This window comes from Pelophylax lessonae (assembly GCF_965119305.1).
Source record: "Pelophylax lessonae genome assembly, chromosome: 4".
Classification (NCBI taxonomy): domain Eukaryota; kingdom Metazoa; phylum Chordata; class Amphibia; order Anura; family Ranidae; genus Pelophylax; species Pelophylax lessonae.
Window position 1 is genome coordinate 607,461,659 of NC_138771.1, and position 18,089 is coordinate 607,479,747.

The following is an 18,089-nucleotide window of genomic DNA, read 5'->3' on the forward strand; positions in this document are numbered from 1 at the left end:
GGCGGACCTCTGGCGACGTGCCCTCGCCCGCTATTGGCTCCCAGGCTAGTAACTTTACCGGTACGTCACTTTGCCTGGCCGGGGCTGACCGCCGCAGTATATGTACTTGCGGCGGTCGGCAACCGGTTAAAGAGATTTTCCATCATTTCCCGTCCTAGTGACTACAGTTTTAACAGACAGAAGTGAAGGTAAATCTCCAACAGCAACACATGCAGTAATACATTTTTTTTTTAGTAGAGTAGGGAGGGCTGAAATCTCTGTAGGCTTTTTATTGCTGTATAAACAAAGGGGGGGTTTTTGCTGCGCTCTAAAAAATAAGACTTAATGTAATACAACAAACATTATCCCTGTGAGGGGAATATAGTAAATAATATCGTAAAAGTTCATTCATATGATGTGATAAAGTTTTATGTACTTTTACTTTTTTGAACTTTTATGATTTTATTTACTATATTCCCCTCACAGGGATAATGTTTGTTGTATTACATTAAGTCTTATTTTTTAGAGCGCCGCAAAAACCCCTCTTTGTTTATATTTCAGTGTATGTATATTTACGCTTTTTTTGCTAGCTGCTGATACATTGGATCATTAGCGCTGAATCATTACTTTTGTTTTGTATTGCTGTATTTGTCACTGTCATTTGCACTTTGCAAGGGAATTTTTCCCCAGGTCTTAGTGAACGATATGAAGTGTTATTGACTTTAATCATCCAATCATGTGCAAGCAAAAAATGCTATTTTTTTTAAATTTTCCCTACATATGATGGGATATTCCTTGGAAAGTGAAATTTCAGCACTTTCACTTAGCTCTAGAAAACATTCCCTTGCATTGATAGGTTGAGAAATCAAGCCCTCTACAGCCAGCACCACACAGTGAGAGTGCAGAGAGTCACACACACTAATAACAAGAGGGGCTCCATCGTAGTGAGACAGAAATCAATAAATGAAAATACATTTGTCAATAACTGGAAAGCCTCTAACTATCTGCTCTACTGCTCCATGGGGTTTAAGGGTTAAATTTCTGTTAACAATAACCTGTCTAATTTATCAACGGTGACTAAATATCAATATGGTCATCTGGCAAACGTCCCCCAAGTGACACATTTCCTGGATTCCAGGTTCTGCATCAGTGACAGGAATGGCCTGGTCAGTGGAGGCCTGGCAGCATTTCACCTGTGTGGGGGAAGGGTCTGGACTACTGCGGCATTACTCACAAATTCATATTTTCTGGCTTCTATTACAGGGGAAGCACAGAAATCCACAAGCCATCTGCTATATACTAAATTCAGGTATGAAGGAATGACTTACAGTATACCTAAGTTAAATGTAAATCCTGAGGATTGGTCTTTTCAACAGCACAATGTTGACCTACATCTCTCAATAAGCTGCACACCGTGCTTCTGCTTCCTTCGTCTATGTGTATTTGGCACGAGGCCTAAAACATAAATGTTTCAATGTGCCAAACATCATACCAGAAAACCTTAAATGAATTACTTAATCCTAAGCCTAAATATAAATGTATTCTAACCTTAAACCTTAGCCTCATCCCTGATGTAAAACTCAGTCTAAGCTAAACTTAAAAAATAAATCTACGGCGAGGGCGTGGGTCTGGGGGGCCTGGGTGCTGCTTTGCTTCTCTATTCTTCCTTCACATGTTTTCCTCTCCTCACCACTGTTTCTACTTCTTCTTGTCCTCTTCCTTCCTCTTCTTGCTCTAAACCTATATTAGTTGTCCCTTCTATGTACACCTAATACTGTGCATTTGCTGGTTGGGACCTTTCCGTCTACTTCCCTCTACTCCCTACAAGTTCTTTGACTGACTCCTTATTCTTGAGCCTGATTTCCGCACCGTTTTTGTTTGGGAGTCCATCTGTCGATGCCACATTTCCACATTTTCCTTCTCTGTTCTGACTGTACATAACAGATTGGAGAAATGTTGGTAGGAACAAATAACCATCAACTTTCACCTAACCATAACTCTAAACCACACCTCAACCCCAAACCTAAGCCTAAACCCTAAAAACCCTTAACTTAATATTGGCTCACCCTAAACAGCAATTTATCTCCTAACCCCCGAACCTAATCCTTTAAAAATTAAAGCTAAAAATTTTAGCGGCAATATAAAATATGCCAAGAAATTAGAACCACACTTAGCCTACTATGAACTCTTTACGGCTACTATAACTGATCTGTGTGGTCAGGTCAAACTGAATGCATGCAGTGACGCCTATAGTTGTCTATTCCTCTTTGTGATATCACCCATTAAAGCCCCCCACCACCATCCCCTACACACCAAGCTACTACACACCACACCTAAGTCCCCCCTCCCACTACCTACCGTTGCACCTGCCCCAACCCATATCCCACCACAACAACTTCCCCCTCGCTCTTACTGCTTACCAGCAACATCCCAACCTCCCCCTCTTGCCTCTGTGCTTGCCATTATCTCAACTGTCCCCTCCATCTGCTTGCACCATTGAACCTGGCACCACCTCAACTTTAACCACCATGATTCCCCACTTTTTCTGCTATACCCGCTGCAGAATCCTTTTCCCCAACCGCCTGACATTGGACCCCACCCTCAGCACAGTACCTTACAACACACACATTTCTAATAATTCCAAAACATTCTGGTATTTTTTTTTTTTACACAACCCCTTTCTGACTCAGTAACACAAACTGTATATGTGGCATCCAGGAAGTGGGCTTTAAACCTGGGTGCCACATATATGTGTTCTTGTGTATGTGCTGGGAGCATGCTCGATTGTGCACTCCCAGCACTAAAACTGGGCTGTCGGTGACAGCTCCCAGGTCTCTACTACTGATCCGGATCTGGGGGAACCAGGTTCCGATCACATGATAGCTGGGATAGCCTCTAACTGGCTATCACAGTGATCATTCAATCTGTGGCCTGCCCCTGTGTTGTTTTTCTTCTGTGAAAAACACACTTTCCATCCAACGAGGAGGAGAAGAAGGGTTGTTTACTAAAACTGGAGAGAGCAAAAGTTGGTGGAGCTGTGCATGGTATCCAATCAGCTTCTAACTTCAGCTTGTTCAATTAAGCTTAGACAGAAAAACTACCTTTTCAGAAATACTACCTGTACCTCGAGCCACACCAGAGAGGCAGCGGGAGAATAAGGAAGTTAACAAGTGGCAGAGGAGCTGGTGAAGTAAGGAGGGTTTGGGGTTCCTGGAGAACTGGGCCAACTTCTTAGTAGGCCACCGGCTCTTTGGTAGGGACGGATTGCACCTAAATGGGAAGGGTGCAGCCCTACTGGGTGAGAGGATGGCCATAAAGTTAGTGGGGCTTTTAAACTAGGTGATGGGGGGGAGGGTACAGATGTAGAATTAGCCAGCGGGGAGCAAGATTCAGAGGGCACAAATGGGGACATTAGCGGTAGGGGGTTCAGAGCTCCTAAACCCAAGGTGGGTATGGGGAAAAATCACAAGAGCAGCCTATCAAACGAGGAAATATGCAACCGGTCAAAATTACAAGGTTTGTATACCAATGCCAGAAGCCTGGCCAACAAGATGGGAGAGCTGGAGCTACTGATGTTTGAGGACTTGGTTCGACAGCTCTCATGATTGGATGGTGACCATTCAGGGGTATTCCCTTTATCGCAGGGATAGAGAAGGTAAAAAAGGGGAGGGGTATGTCTGTATATTAAGAACAGTGTACAGGTAAATATGAGGGATGATTTTAATAATGGAGCTATGGACGAGGCAGAATCCCTATGGGTAGAACTTAAAAGGGAAGGCACAGTGGGGAAGGTAATATTGGGCGTATGCTATAGGCCCCCCAACCAGAGGGAGGAGGGGGAGGCGGACCTCTTTTTACAGATAGGACTGGCAGCGAGGATGGGAAATGTCATTATAATGGGGGACTTTATTTATCCAGATATAGACTGGGCAGAAGGAACCGTGCATTCAGCCAAGGCTCGGCAGTTCCTAAATGTTTTGCAGGACAATTTTATGGGTCAGATGGTGAACACACTGACAAGAAACAATGCGGTACTTGACCTAATGATTACCAACAATACAGACCTGATCACGGATATAGAAATATGGGGCAACTTAGGAAACAGTGATTCGTTTCAGTATTAATCATAGTAATAGGAAACACAAGGGTAATATAAGGACACTAAATTTCAAAAGAAAATTTCTCAAAACTGCGCTCTCTACTAGAAAATATCAAATGGGATAGAACCCTGGAAACAAGGAGCACGGAGGAAAAATGAGAGTGCTTCAGGAGCATACTAAACAAAGGGATTGGCCAGTGCATTCCAAAGGGAAATAAACTAAAACCCTGAGTGGCTAAACTCCAACATAAAAATGCATATTAATACTAAAGAAAAGGCCTTCAAAAAATACAAGACTGAGGGGTCATTGGCAGCATTCAAGCATTACAAAGAGTGTAATAAGAAATGTAAAGACAAAATCAAGGCGGCTAAAATAGAACACGTGAGACATATAGCGGAAGAGAGTAAAAAGAACCCCAAGAAATTCTTTAGGTATATAAACAGTAAGAAAGCGAGGCCAGAACACATTGGCCCCATAAAAGACGACAAAGGAAATATGGCCACAGAGGACAGAGAAAAGGCGGAAGTGTTAAATAATTTCTTCTCTTCAGTCTTCACAAAGAATCGGGGGGCTACACTAACCCAGCTTGTAAGGCTAAACTAAATAATATACCTCAGGAAGTACCGCCATGGCTAACAGAAGATAGACTTAGACTTAGAACTAAACTAGAGAAACTTAACATAAATAAATCACCGGGACTGGATGGCTTGCACCCGAGGGTTCTTAACCTCCTTAGCGGTAATTTCCGAGCGTGACTCGGGGTTGGTTTTTCATATCAGGAGCGGTAACCCCGAGTCACGCTCGGGGTGGATTGCAGAGAGCGCAGCGGTGTTCTCTTACCTTATCCTGGCGATCCAGCGATGATCTCTCATTGCTGTGACCGCCAGCCGAGAGTCCCGTCGGTCTCCATCGCTCTGATCACTTCCTAGTTCCGTTCCCTGCAGCAGCAATGCTGCATGAGAGCGGAACTAGGGAGGGAAATTCAAAAAAAAAAAACAAAAAACGTTGCACAAAACACAAAACACATTTTATATTATATATATATATATATATATATATGCATATATATATATATATATATATATATATATATATGCATATATATATATATGCATATATATATGCATATATATATATATATATATATATACACATGCATATATATATATATATATATACACACACACCGGTATATATATATATGCATATATATATATATATATATATGTGTATGCATATATATATATATATATATGTATATATATATATGCACACACACATATATCTATATATAATATATAATGCATGAATTATAATCTAATCAATAATATAATTTTATTATATATATTATATATTAAATAATAAAATAATATTATTGATTCGATTATAATTCACGTGTTTGTGTTTCAAATTTATCACATCTGGGATGTCTACTAGACTCTTGTTTTGGTCAGGTTTAAGTCAGTAATTACTAAGAATTGTAGGCCTATAATACATAACGCCAAATTTCCTTGAAAAGAATTGTACCGCTTTTGGTATGTAATTCCTGACATAATCATACCGCCAGGGAGGTTAAAGAGCTCAGCCAGGTGATTGCCAGACCATTATTCTTGATCTTTAAGGATAGTCTACAAATGGGTATGGTGCCAGCTGATTGGAAAAAAAGCCAACGTGGTACCAATATTTAAAAAAGGGCCGAGATATATCCCAGGTAACTATAGGCCGGTCAGCCTAACATCAGTAGTCTGCAAGATTTTGGAGGGGATGTTATGGGACAACATACAAGACTTTAGTAATGAAAACGGTATTATTTGTAGTAATCAGCATGGATTCATGAAAAATCGTTCTTGCCAAACCAATCTATTAACCTTCTACGATGAAGTGAGCTGCCACCTAGATAAAGGTAAGCCTGTGGATGTGGTGTATCTGGACTTTGCAAAGGCCTTTGACATCGTTCCCCACAAATGCTTACTGTACAAACTAAGGAAGGTAGGTATGGATCATAAGGTGAGTACCTGGATAGAGAACTGGCTCCAGGGGAGAGTACAGAGGGTGGTGATTAATGGGGAGTACTCGGATTGAGTGGGTGTGGAAAGTGGGTCCCCCAAGGTTCTGTCCTGGGGCCAATCCTGTTTAATTTATTCATAAATGATCTAGAGGAGGGGATATCGAGTACAATCTCAGTATTTGCGGATGATACTAAACTAAGCAGGCCAATATCTTCTATGCAGGATGTGGAAACCTTACAAGCGGATCTGAACAAAATAATGGGGTGGGCAACTACATGGCAGGGGAGGTTTAATGTTGAAAAATGTAAAGTAACACACTTGGGCGTCAGAAACACGAAAGCAAGCTACTCACTGGGGGGGAAACCTCTGGGTGAATCTAGGATGGAAAAGGACCTGGGGGTACTGGTGGACAACAGGCTTGGCAGTGGCATGCAATTCCAAGCCGCTGCAAGCAAAGCCAAAAGAATGCTGGCATGTATAAAAACGGGGATTCACTCCAGAAATAAAGAGATTATTCTCCCGCTCTACAAGACTCTGGTCCGGCCACATCTGGAGTATGCTGTCCAGTTCTGGGCACCGGTCCTCAGGAAGGATGTGCTGGAACTGGAGAAAGTCCAGAGAAGGGCAACAAAAATAATTAAGGGAATGGAGGACATCAGCTATGAGGAAAGACTACAAGCACTGAACCTATTCTCTCTGGAGAAGAGACGATCGAGGGGGGATATTATATCGATGTACAAATACTATGAAAAATCCTGGAAGCTGATTGGTTTCTATGTAGATCTGTATCAGATTTTGTACTCTCTAGTTTTAGTAAATCTGCCTAATTGTATCTTTTTCTCTTTGCTAGAGGACATATCTGCAAAAAATAAAATAAAAATAAAGATTAACTAGTTCAGGGCTTGGTCTAGTGTAGTGAGTGTTAGTGTCAGTGTAGATGCCAGCATTAAGATGACCATACACTGTTCAAAAGGCTAGATCTTTGAGAAAGCCCATTGGACGCTGTGCGTGAGGTGGGCGGTGAGGTAATCACGCTTGACAGAGCAAGAGCTGTGCAAGCTGAGAATAGTACTGAAATATGCCTGTATTTGACTTCTGAATTGTGAGTGGTATTTTTACTCTTAATAAATCTATTTTTGGGCAATCTTTTTTCCTCTTGCCTCTTACATACAGTATCTCACAAAAGTGCTTATACCCCTCACATTTTTGTAAAAATTTTATTATATCTTTTCATGCGACAACACTGAAGAAATTACACTTTGCTACAATGTAAAGTAGTGAGTGTACAGCTTATATAACAGTGTAAATTTGCTGTCCCCTCAAAAGAACTCAACACACAGTCGTTAATGTCTAAACAGCTGGCAACAAAAGTGAGTACACCCCTAAGTGAAAATGTCCAAATTGGGCCCAAAGTGTCAATATTTTGTGTGGCCACCATTATTTTCCAGCACTGCCTAAACCCTCTCGGGCATGGATTTTACCAGAGCTTCACAGGTTGCCACTGGAGTCCTCTTCCACTCCTCCATGACGACATCACAGAGCTGGTGGATGTTACAGACCTTGCACTCCTCCACCTTCCATTTGAGGATGCCCCGCAGATTTCAATAGGGTTTAGGTCTGGAGACATGCTTGGCCAGTCTATCACCTTTACCCTCAGCTTCTTTAGCAAGGCAGTGGTCATCTTGGAGGTGTGTTTATCATGTTGGAATACTGCCCTGCGGCCCAGTCTCCAAAGGGAGAGGATCATGCTCTGCTTCAGTATGTCACAGTACATGTTGGCATTCATGGTTCCCTCAATGGACTGTAGCTCCCCAGTGCCAGCAACTCTCATGCAGCCCCATGACCATGACACTCCCATCACCATGCTTGACTGTTGTAGGCAAGAAACACTTGTCTTTGTACTCCTCACCTGGTTGCCGCCACACATGCTTGACACCATCTGAACCAAATACGTTTTTCTTGGTCTCATCAGACCACAGGACATGATTCCAGTAATCCATGTCCTTAGTCTGCTTGTCTTTAGCAAACTGTTTGCAGGCTTTCTTGTGCATCATCTTTAGAAGAGGTTTCCTTCTGGGACAACAGCCATGCAGACCAATTTGAGGCAGTGTGCGGCGTATGGTCTGAGCACTGACAGAGTGATCCCCCATCCCTTCAACCTCTGCAGCAATGCTGGCAGCACTCAACTTCTTTGGTCGACCATGGCGAGGCCTGTTCTGAGTGGGACCTGTTCTGTTAAACCACTGTATGGTCTTGGCTACTGTGCTGCAGCTCAGTGTCAGGGTCTTGGCAATCTTCTAATAGCATAGGCCATCTTTATGTAGAGCAACAATTCTTTTTTTCAGATCCTCTGAGAGTTCTTTGCCATGAGGTGCCATGTTGAATTTCCAGTGACCAGTATGAGAGCGATAACACCAAATTTAACACCCCTGCTCCACATTGACACCTGAGACCTTGTAACACTAATGAATCACATGACACCGGGGAGGGAAATGGCTAATTGGGCCCAATTTAGACATTAATAGCTATGTGTTGAGTTATTTTGAGGGGACAGCACATTTACACTGTTATACAAGCTGTACACTCACTACTTTACATTGTAGCAAAGTATAATTCCACTTGTCACATGAAAATATATAATAAAATATTTACAAAGATGTGAGGGGTGTACTCACTTTTGTGAGATACTGTATGTCTTTTGAACGATTTATCTGTCATTACATAATGGCACTTAGTGTGAGTGTGTTTGAGTAGGACAAAAAAAAAACTTGCTATTGTTTCTTATCCTTTCTGCTGGAAATCACACACACATATGTGGTATCACTGCCATCTTTAGGAGTAGTATAATTTATTTTGCAAGATTTTTGTTTTAGTGTTGGTACATGGTAAGGGCATTAAAATATACAGCTAAATTTAAAAACATTTTTTTTATTATTTTGGGACAGTTTTAAAATATAATAAAGATATAATAAATAAAATATAATAAAGATAATAAAAATACAGGAGATTTCCATTAACTTTAAAAAAAAAAAAAAAAAAAAAAAAAAAAAAGATATAATCCAAATTTGATACGCTAAGTAGCTGCAATCATACATATAGTTTTACCAACACATGTCATTGTTGCAAAATTGGGTCTGGGCATTAAGGTTTGTTTTGACCCCGGTCATGAAAGAGTTAAGATATATTACAAAATAAAAAAATAAAAACAAGTCTGAGAGCAACTTTAAAGGGGAAGTGCAGCCAAGGCTCGTTTGGCTGTACGAGAAGTTCATTCTGCACTCCTGTGACCCGTCTTCAGCAGACAGTGGGCTGAAGGCCGCTGTCGGCTGATGTCACAGAGTCAGTTTCAGGCTCAGGCAAGATTGTGACCATATGGTCGGGATCTGCCCACATGCCTGGACCGACACCCAGCCCACATGAGCTGGGTAAAAGCTCCTGCTGACCACTGTAAAAAATAAAATAAAATTGCAGCAGTTCATGATATTATCAGTAAAAAGCACACTTGAAGTATAACTAAAGACAAAACAGGTTTTTTTTTTCTGGATAGAGTGAAGATGGATTAGAACACCTGTCAATTTTTATTGCTGTTTGTGCCCCTGTTAGGGGGATTCATTCTCTCTGTTTGTTCTGTTTACTATTACCATTAAAAGTGAAGTTATCCCCAGAAACTAATATAAAAAAAAATCTTACAAAGGTTATGACCATCTCTTACTCTATCCAAAATGATAAAGAAAATGTTGCCTATAATTCTACCTAAAAATTAATTTTAGTGCACTCAAACACAATATATTACCCATTTTTTAGTAAAATATAAAAGGTGAGGTTACATCAAGTAAATAGATGCAAAACACGCCTTACTTCAATGGCATTCAAATGGGTTAAAGGAAAGACTGTGACTGTTCTCACAGGGCCAGTATATACCAAGAAGATGAACTTAAAAGAAGTGTGGGATTCAAAAATAAAAATGCATTCTCACCTATTTAGATGCAGCATTGCTGCAGCTGTCCCTTGCCAGCTCTAAACTGAGAACTGAGGGATCAAAGACCGCTGATCGCTCAGTTCTCAGGTCTGCTCTGAGGACAGAACGGTGACTGTCAGCTACTGCCATGTGCTCTACCCCTCCAGTGCTTAATGAAGTGCCAGGCTGTGGAGAGAGTGGGAGTGGCTTGCTCGGGCTCTCAGCTACGTGCTGAGAGACTGAGCCAACTGCTAGTCAGACATCTGGGTGGAACCCACTATTATTGTCGGGATCCTTGCAGAGCCTGGACCAGCTCTAAGACATCAGCCGGCAGTGAGCTTTACTGGATTCACAGGAGTGGGTCACAGGAGCACGCCTGTGACCCACAGGAGAAATATGGCCAAAAGAGCTTTAACCATACCTCTCCTTTAAAGGGTCGTGGTACTACTACTGCTACTACTTCAGAGTGCTTGCCCTATTTTTTGTACTCTTCTTGGGTATCCTACACCCCCTAAACCTTTTTCTCTAACAGAGTTCAGTAATAAAAAGTAAAAAGACTAAAGTCACTCATGCTCAACTTATTTTTAAGCCTGATATACTCCAAGGACTAGACTAGGGATCCTCAAACTACGGCCCTCCACCTGTTGCGGAACTACACATCCCATGAGGCATTGTAAAACTCTGAGATTCACAGCCATGACTAGGCATGATGGGAATTGTAGTTCCTGAACAACTGGAGGGCCATGGTTTGAAGACCCCTGGACTAGACAATGAGATTGAAATGCTAGCCTGCCACACCAATTAGGAGGTCATGCCATACCACCCTGACATGAGTGCTACAAAAGTGAAGGCCGGACAGCTAATTCATCAGCATATATCAATTATTAGTGATCACTGTACAATAAAAAGCATTGGTATATTTAACAATTTGGTATCATCATTGTTGTATGCTATACTCGAGTGCAATTAAAGTAGAACGATAGGCATTTTTTTTTTTTTTAGATAAAGTAAGGGAGGGTTATAACCCCTGTCAGATTTTTTTTTTCGCCATCTAAGTCCTATAGCGGAGATTTCCCTTAACTTCCTGTCCCACAGCCAAACAGGAAGTGAGAGGAAATCCCTGCAAATAAAGAGAATTCCTTGGGGCCCATCAGATCACCAGAACTAGAGTCCCCATTGGCAGATTTCCCCTCTATTATTTTTCCGGGGACAACCGAAAATTTGGGATTGGCATTTACTTTCATTTTCAATGATAATGGTAAACAGGACAAATATAGAGGGTGAATCTCCCTAATGGGGACACAGACAGTAATAAAAAACTGGCAAGCATTCTAATCCCTCTCCATTCCATCCAAAACTAAAAAAAAAGTTTTGCCTTTAGTTATACTATAGATTCCACTTTTACTTTTTCAGGTGTAGGTGGGGACACAAGGATTCTTACAGAATGGTCACTACAGACAACACAGTTTTCCAACTTTAATACCCAAGGTCTGTGTAACAAACAAACACACATCTTGGTTCATCACGCACATAACTGGCAAATCTTAAACATCATAAACCTATTACATACTTGGGATTCCCGACACCAGTTTTAAAGGTCTTAAAACACGCACTGCTCGAAGGGTTCGCAAGTCAAACTCTGGTCCAGTGGATGCTATGATACTGGAGAGAAAAGAAGATTGAATTATTATTAATTACATTCTAGCATATCTTCATAAAATGTACAGACTCTTTTTTTAAAAATTATAATAACATCAACAATAATAATATATAGGAAAATGTAATTGAATATGCGTATTAGAGTGGTCATATATATGTACACACAAACTGAAAAAGGGGGGGGGGGTAGGATCTGCTGACACGGTGACTAAAACTAATGGCCCCAGAAAGTGAGAGAAGAGGTATTACCAGCAAGGCACTGCTAGCAAGAAAAATGCCGGTGTACTGTTCATGATGAAATCAGAGTTCCTCTGAGGAACTACAACCCAAACCCACCTCACTCAACCCTGCATCAATTTTTAAACTGCAGTTTAATAAAGAAGAGCTGTACTTGCTGGGACCATTAAAAAGGCATTAATAAAGCAAATAGAGATAGATAAAGGGTCTGCCACTGCTGACCCCCTTTTTAAAAATACTAGTTTCCTAGCTCTTATAATGACCTACTAGATTTAACCCTTTCTTCATCACTAACTCAAAACAAGTAAACAGATATGGAAAGTCAAAGATGTGTCAGAAGCTCTTATCTGCAGGCTTGTTCCGTGTCAGTGGCTTAAAATATGAAAGTAAGAAAGTCAGTTTGACAGGAAGGTAGTTTATGTAAACCCCAATATTGAACTTCTTTGATTTGCTACATTTTGTTCTACTAACCTCCTCAATACCAGACACTTTGACTCGATTCATGCCCAGGCCAATTTTCGGATTTCAGTGCAGTCACACTTTGAATGACAATTACTCAGTCGTGCAATAGGTACCCAAATGAAATGTTTACCAATTTTTGAGACAGAACTTTCTTTTGGTGGTATTTAAACCCCACTGTGTTTTTTTTTTTTTATTATTATTATTTGTTTCTATATAAATATTTAAAAAAAATAACAAAAAATGTTTTCCTTAGTTTCTGTTTTAAAATTTTGCAAACAAATAATCTTTAAATTTAATCCATAATGTATTCTGCTACATTTCTTTAGTAAAAATAACCCAAATCAGTGTACGTTGTTTGGTCTTTATGAGAGTTATAGAGTCTATATAAAATGGTATATACTGTATATTTTAAAAATTGACCTATCTTGATGTACTGACTGCCTGTCCTATTTCATTAGGCCCTAATATGCCAGGACAGTACAAAAATCCCTCAAATTACCTCTTTTTGGAAAGGAGACAGCCCAAGGTATTTAGCAAGAGACATGGTGAGTTTTTTAACCACATACTACCCACCCACCGTCAAATGACGGCGGAGCGGTGTAGCTATTATCCTGGGAAGCTGTCATATGACGGCGCACCAGAACAGCCTCTCTCGCGCGCGGAGCGGCGATGGTGACCGCACCGTGTTCCTAGGACACGGCGCGATCCCGATCTCATCACTCTTTACCCATGTGATCGGCTGTGTCCAATCACAGCCGGTCACATGTAAATGAGGAAGTGTCAGTTTGTGAGGCGAGGAGAGCCGATCAGCAGCTCCTCCTCATAGGGGAGACAAATACAAGTAATCAGGGCACTGATCATCAGTGCCCTGTTTACCCAAAATGTAAATAAAGTGCCAATTACTGCCTACCATCAGTGCCCACAGTGCCCACCATCAGTGCCCACAATCAGAGCCCATAGTGCTGCCAGTCAGTGCCTATCAGTGCCTGCTCATCTAGGCACTGATGGGCACTGACTGGCAGCACTATGGGCACTGATTGTGGGCACTGATGGTGCTGCCCATCAGTGTCCATCAGTGCCCCCCATCAGTGCTCATCAGTGCCACCGTTAGTACCCGTCAGTGCCACCGTCAGTACCCATCAGTGCCACCCGTCAGTGTCCATCAGTGCCGCCTGTCAGTGCCCATCAGTGCTGCCCATCAGTGCCGCCTCTCAGTGCCCATCAGTGCCACCTCTCAGTGCCCATCAGTGCCGCCTATCAGTGCTGCCTATCAGTGCCCATCAGTGCGTCATATTAGTACCTCTTCATCAGTGCCACCCCATCAGTGCCCATAAGTGCCACCTCATCAGTGCAGCCTATCAGTGCCACCTCATCAGCGCACATCAGTGAAGGAGAAAAATGTATTTATTTAAAAAAAAAAACACAAGAAAGCTCTATTTGTGTGAAAAAATTTAATATGGGTACAGTGTAGCATGACAGCGCAATTGTCATTCAAAGTGTGAGCGCTGAAAGCTGAAAATTGGCCTGGGCAGGAAAGGGGTGAAAGTGCACTGTAGGCAAGTGGTTAAAGTTGTAATAATTTGTTAAAATTTGAAAAACGCAGAAATTAAATAATTTTTTTTTTCACAAAGTTGCCATTTTAAGTTATTTCTCACACACAGCATAGGCATACTTAGAATGACACCCCAAAATATATTCTGCTACGCTTGCCATGTATGGGGATACCACATGAGCCTTTTCATAGCCTAGATGCATAGAGGTGCCGGAATTCAAAGAGCACCTTTGCCATTGCCGATCAGGGAACCCAGCAGTGAAGCCATGCGGCTTCACGGGCGGGTCCCTACTGTGCATGCGTGTAGCTCGCTGCGCATTCGGATTGGCTTAGCGGCGGAGGGTAGGAGGAGGGGACCTCACTTCGCCGCAGCGCCGTTCCCGGAAGTGGGGAAGGGTACCTGTCAAAAACAGGTACCCGTTCCCCCCTGAAAGGTGCCAAATGTGGCACCGGAGTGGGGGAGGAAGCAAATGATCGGAAGTTCCACATTTGGGTGGAACTCCGCTTTAAGGTAATAGGCTACATTTAATTGCATCATAAGATATTGTGGAAAGAGTGAAACAGAGGTGAGGACACATAAAGAATATCTAGGTGCTATGTTAGGATGTATGAACAAGAGTACATTGCAAATAATATCAAGGTATTAATAAATGACAGCCTTGTTTACTATTGTAACTGTGATCACTGTGATTGGTCACAGCAATAACATGGTACCATGGCTGCTCACAGTGACCAAGTACCATGATTTATGATCCACTGTGTCCAACCAGACACAGTGATTAAAGATCGCACTGCTGCACGCCCCTCACAGAACTAGAGAGCATCTGCCCTGCCATTATCTAGTTTGGCTGGGCGGAAGTGGTTAAATATACCATTGAAAGTATTTTGTTCAGTAGGTGCAAAAAGATGCATGTTGATCATGTAAGAAATTCAGAGCTTTTCTAGTTCCTGTATTAGACTACAGAATAAATAAAGTCCATCTTGTAGAGATAGGAGACAGAGAGGGCTTGAAAAGTTAAGAAAATACAAATGAGCGGGGCTGACATCACTCATGCACAAAAATGCTGTGTGTTGTCAGCCAACAACAGGACTTTGGAGAGGAGTGCATTTCTGGGAAACCAACTGGTATTTTTCTGTACTTGCAGAGATATATTGTATTGGTTTTGTTTTTTCCCAATGTTCAATTTAATAAGACAAGATCAACAATGAAAGCATCCTTGTTTTACATACCACAAGTTTTGTTTTTTTTTAAAGAGGTTGTAAACTCGTTCAAAAAAATTTTTTTTTTTTTTACAACCTGCAAGAGAAAGACATAATGAGCTAGTATGCATCGCATACTAGCTCATTATGAAATACTTACCTTAGAACGAGCCCCCGCCGTGCCGCTCTCTTACCTGTATGACGAGCGACATGTTCAGTCGCCCGTCTTCCGGGATCGCGGCATCCGGCCATCTGATTGGCCGGAGCCGCGGTGACGTCACTCCCGCGCACGCGCGCGGGAGCCGACGGTCACGGCACGGGGCTCTGAAGAAACGGCACAATCAGCCGTTCCTTCAGAGCGCATGCGCCAGTGACGTCACTGGCTGCATTAAAGGTAAATATCTCCTAAACCGTACATGTTTAGGAGATATTTACAGTACCTATAGGTAAGCCTTATCATAGGCTTACCTATAGATACAACTTCCTGAGGAGGGTTTACTTCCTCTTTAAATAACTCTTTTATGTTTAAACATTATTATTTTTGTCTAGACAAAAACACTGATGATAATAATAACCCAGCTTCTGAGTGTCATATTACCCCTGTAATATCTTATTACAGTAACCCAGCTCCTGAGTGTCTTATTACCCCTGTAATATCTTATTACAGTAACCCAGCTCCTGAGTGTCCTATTACCCCTGTAATATCTTATTACAGTAACCCAGCTCCTGAGTGTCCTATTACCCCTGTAATATCTTATTACAGTAACCCGGCTCCTGAGTGTCCTTTTACCCCTGTAATGTCTTATTATAGTAACCCGGGTCCTGAGTGTCTTATTACCCCTGTAATATCTTATTACAGTAACTCGGCTCCTGAGTGTCTTATTACCCCTGTAATATCTTATTACAGTAACCCAGCTCCTGAGTGTCCTATTACCCCTGTAATATCTTATTACAGTAACCCGGCTCCTGAGTGTCCTATTACCCCTGTAATATCTTATTATAGGAACCCAGCTCCTGAGTGTCTTATTACCCCTGTAATATCTTATTACAATAACCCAGTTCCTGAGTGTCTTATTACCCCTGTAATATCTTATTACAGTAACCCGGCTCCTGAGTGTCTTATTACCCCTGTAATATCTTATTACAATAACCCAGTTCCTGAGTGTCTTATTACCCCTGTAATATCTTATTACAGTAATCCAGCTCCTGAGTGTATTATTACCCCTGTATTATCTTATTACGGTAATCCAGCTCCTGAGTGTCTTATTACCCCTGTAATATCTTATTACAGTAACCCAGCTCCTGAGTGTCCTATTATCCCTGTAATATCTTATTACAATAATCCGGCTCCTGAGTGTCCTATTACCCCTTTAATATCTTATTACAGTAACCCGGCTCCTGAGTGTCTTATTATCCCCTGTTATATCTTATTACAGTAACCCAGCTCCTGAGTGTCCTATTACCCCTGTAATATCTTATTATAGTAACCTGGCTCCTGAGTGTCTTATTACCCCTGTAATATCTTATTACAGTAACCCAGCTCCTGAGTGTCTTATTACCCCTGTAATATCTTATTACAGTAACCCAGCTCCTGAGTGTCCTATCACCCCTGTAATATCTTATTACAGTAACAGAGTTCCTGAGTGTCCTATGACCCCTGTAATATCTTATTACAGTAACCCGACTCCTAAGTGTCCTATTACCCCTGTAATATCTTATTATAGTAACCCGACTCCTGAGAGTCCTATTACCCCTGTAATATCTTATTATAGTAACCCAGTTCCTGAGTGTCCTATTACCCCTGTAATATCTTATTATAGTAACCCGACTCCTGAGTGTCTTATTACCCCTGTAATATCTTATTACAGTAACCCAGCTCCTGCGTGTCTTATTACCCCTGTAACAGTTTATTACACAAACCCAGCTCCTCCCCCATAAAATATGGTTTATCAGTAATTCACCCTGAACATTCTCCCAACGGGTTAAATGTTTTAGGATGATTAACCAAAATGACATACGGGTCAGTCATTTAGCTCTTGCTCATACGCAGTAGAGAGATGAGTCAGCACACACACCCCCTCCAGGAACATATATCAGTTCAGGGAAGATTCCCTGTCTTATAATATGATGGCTAGAGGCTGCTTGAATAAAGCAGTTAGAACTTCATGGTGTAGGTGAAAATCCCCTTTTATTCAGCAGAATGCAGTGTGAGAATTCTCAGAATTAGTGAGCAGCAGTGTTAGAACATAACATTATAATATATAACATTATACTTTACTGTAAAAATAGTCAGCATTGGTAGAGGGCAGTATAAGAACACACCATCATTAGAATGCACAAAATTAAGCCAGCATGCCTTATGTGATTTTTTGTTGGTTCCTGATGAACTGGCCGAAAATCACTCCATGGGTAACCCTGTTGCCACCGGCATGTCTGAAATGTTTTTATTGAGAAAACGTAGGAGCTGGGCAGAAAACTGTCAAACAGTGGCTGCATCCAATCAGATGCAGCCGCTATTTGGGTACCCTGACAGCTGCTGGTGCCGGCTGTCAGAATACCACAGACGCAGTGGGAGATTCATCCATCGGCACTATGTAGGCACAGGCAAGCTGAATGCAGAAAATCTAACCCTGTATGGTCAACTTTAGAATACTTTGCAAGAACACCTGGCATTATTGGGGCACAGTGTGACAACACAGCATACTTAAGGTTCATGCACATGGCATAATAAGATACTAATATTTATGCAGGATCTTGCTGGTAGAAAAGATCCCGTGTAAGAAACACATGTAAGATTCCATGAAGTGCTTCAGTTTACAGTCAGGTCCATAAATATTGGGACATCGACACAATTCTAATCTTTTTGGCTCTATACACCACCACAATGGATTTGAAATGAAACAAACAAGATGTGCTTTAACTGCAGACTTTCA

The 18,089-nt window shown here is 41.5% G+C and overlaps 1 protein-coding gene across 9 annotated transcripts in view; it reads right to left on the minus strand.

Moving 5' to 3' along the window:
- The window catches only part of CACNA1A (calcium voltage-gated channel subunit alpha1 A), a 496,856-nt gene that overhangs the window by 278,462 nt on the left and 200,305 nt on the right, over positions 1 to 18,089 (minus strand). For all 9 annotated transcript variants that reach the window (XM_082255807.1, XM_082255800.1, XM_082255805.1 and 6 more), the window contains exon 4: positions 11,617 to 11,708. In XM_082255807.1, the coding sequence (XP_082111933.1) occupies positions 11,617 to 11,708 (92 nt within the window). The remainder of the gene's footprint in view (positions 1 to 11,616; positions 11,709 to 18,089) is intronic.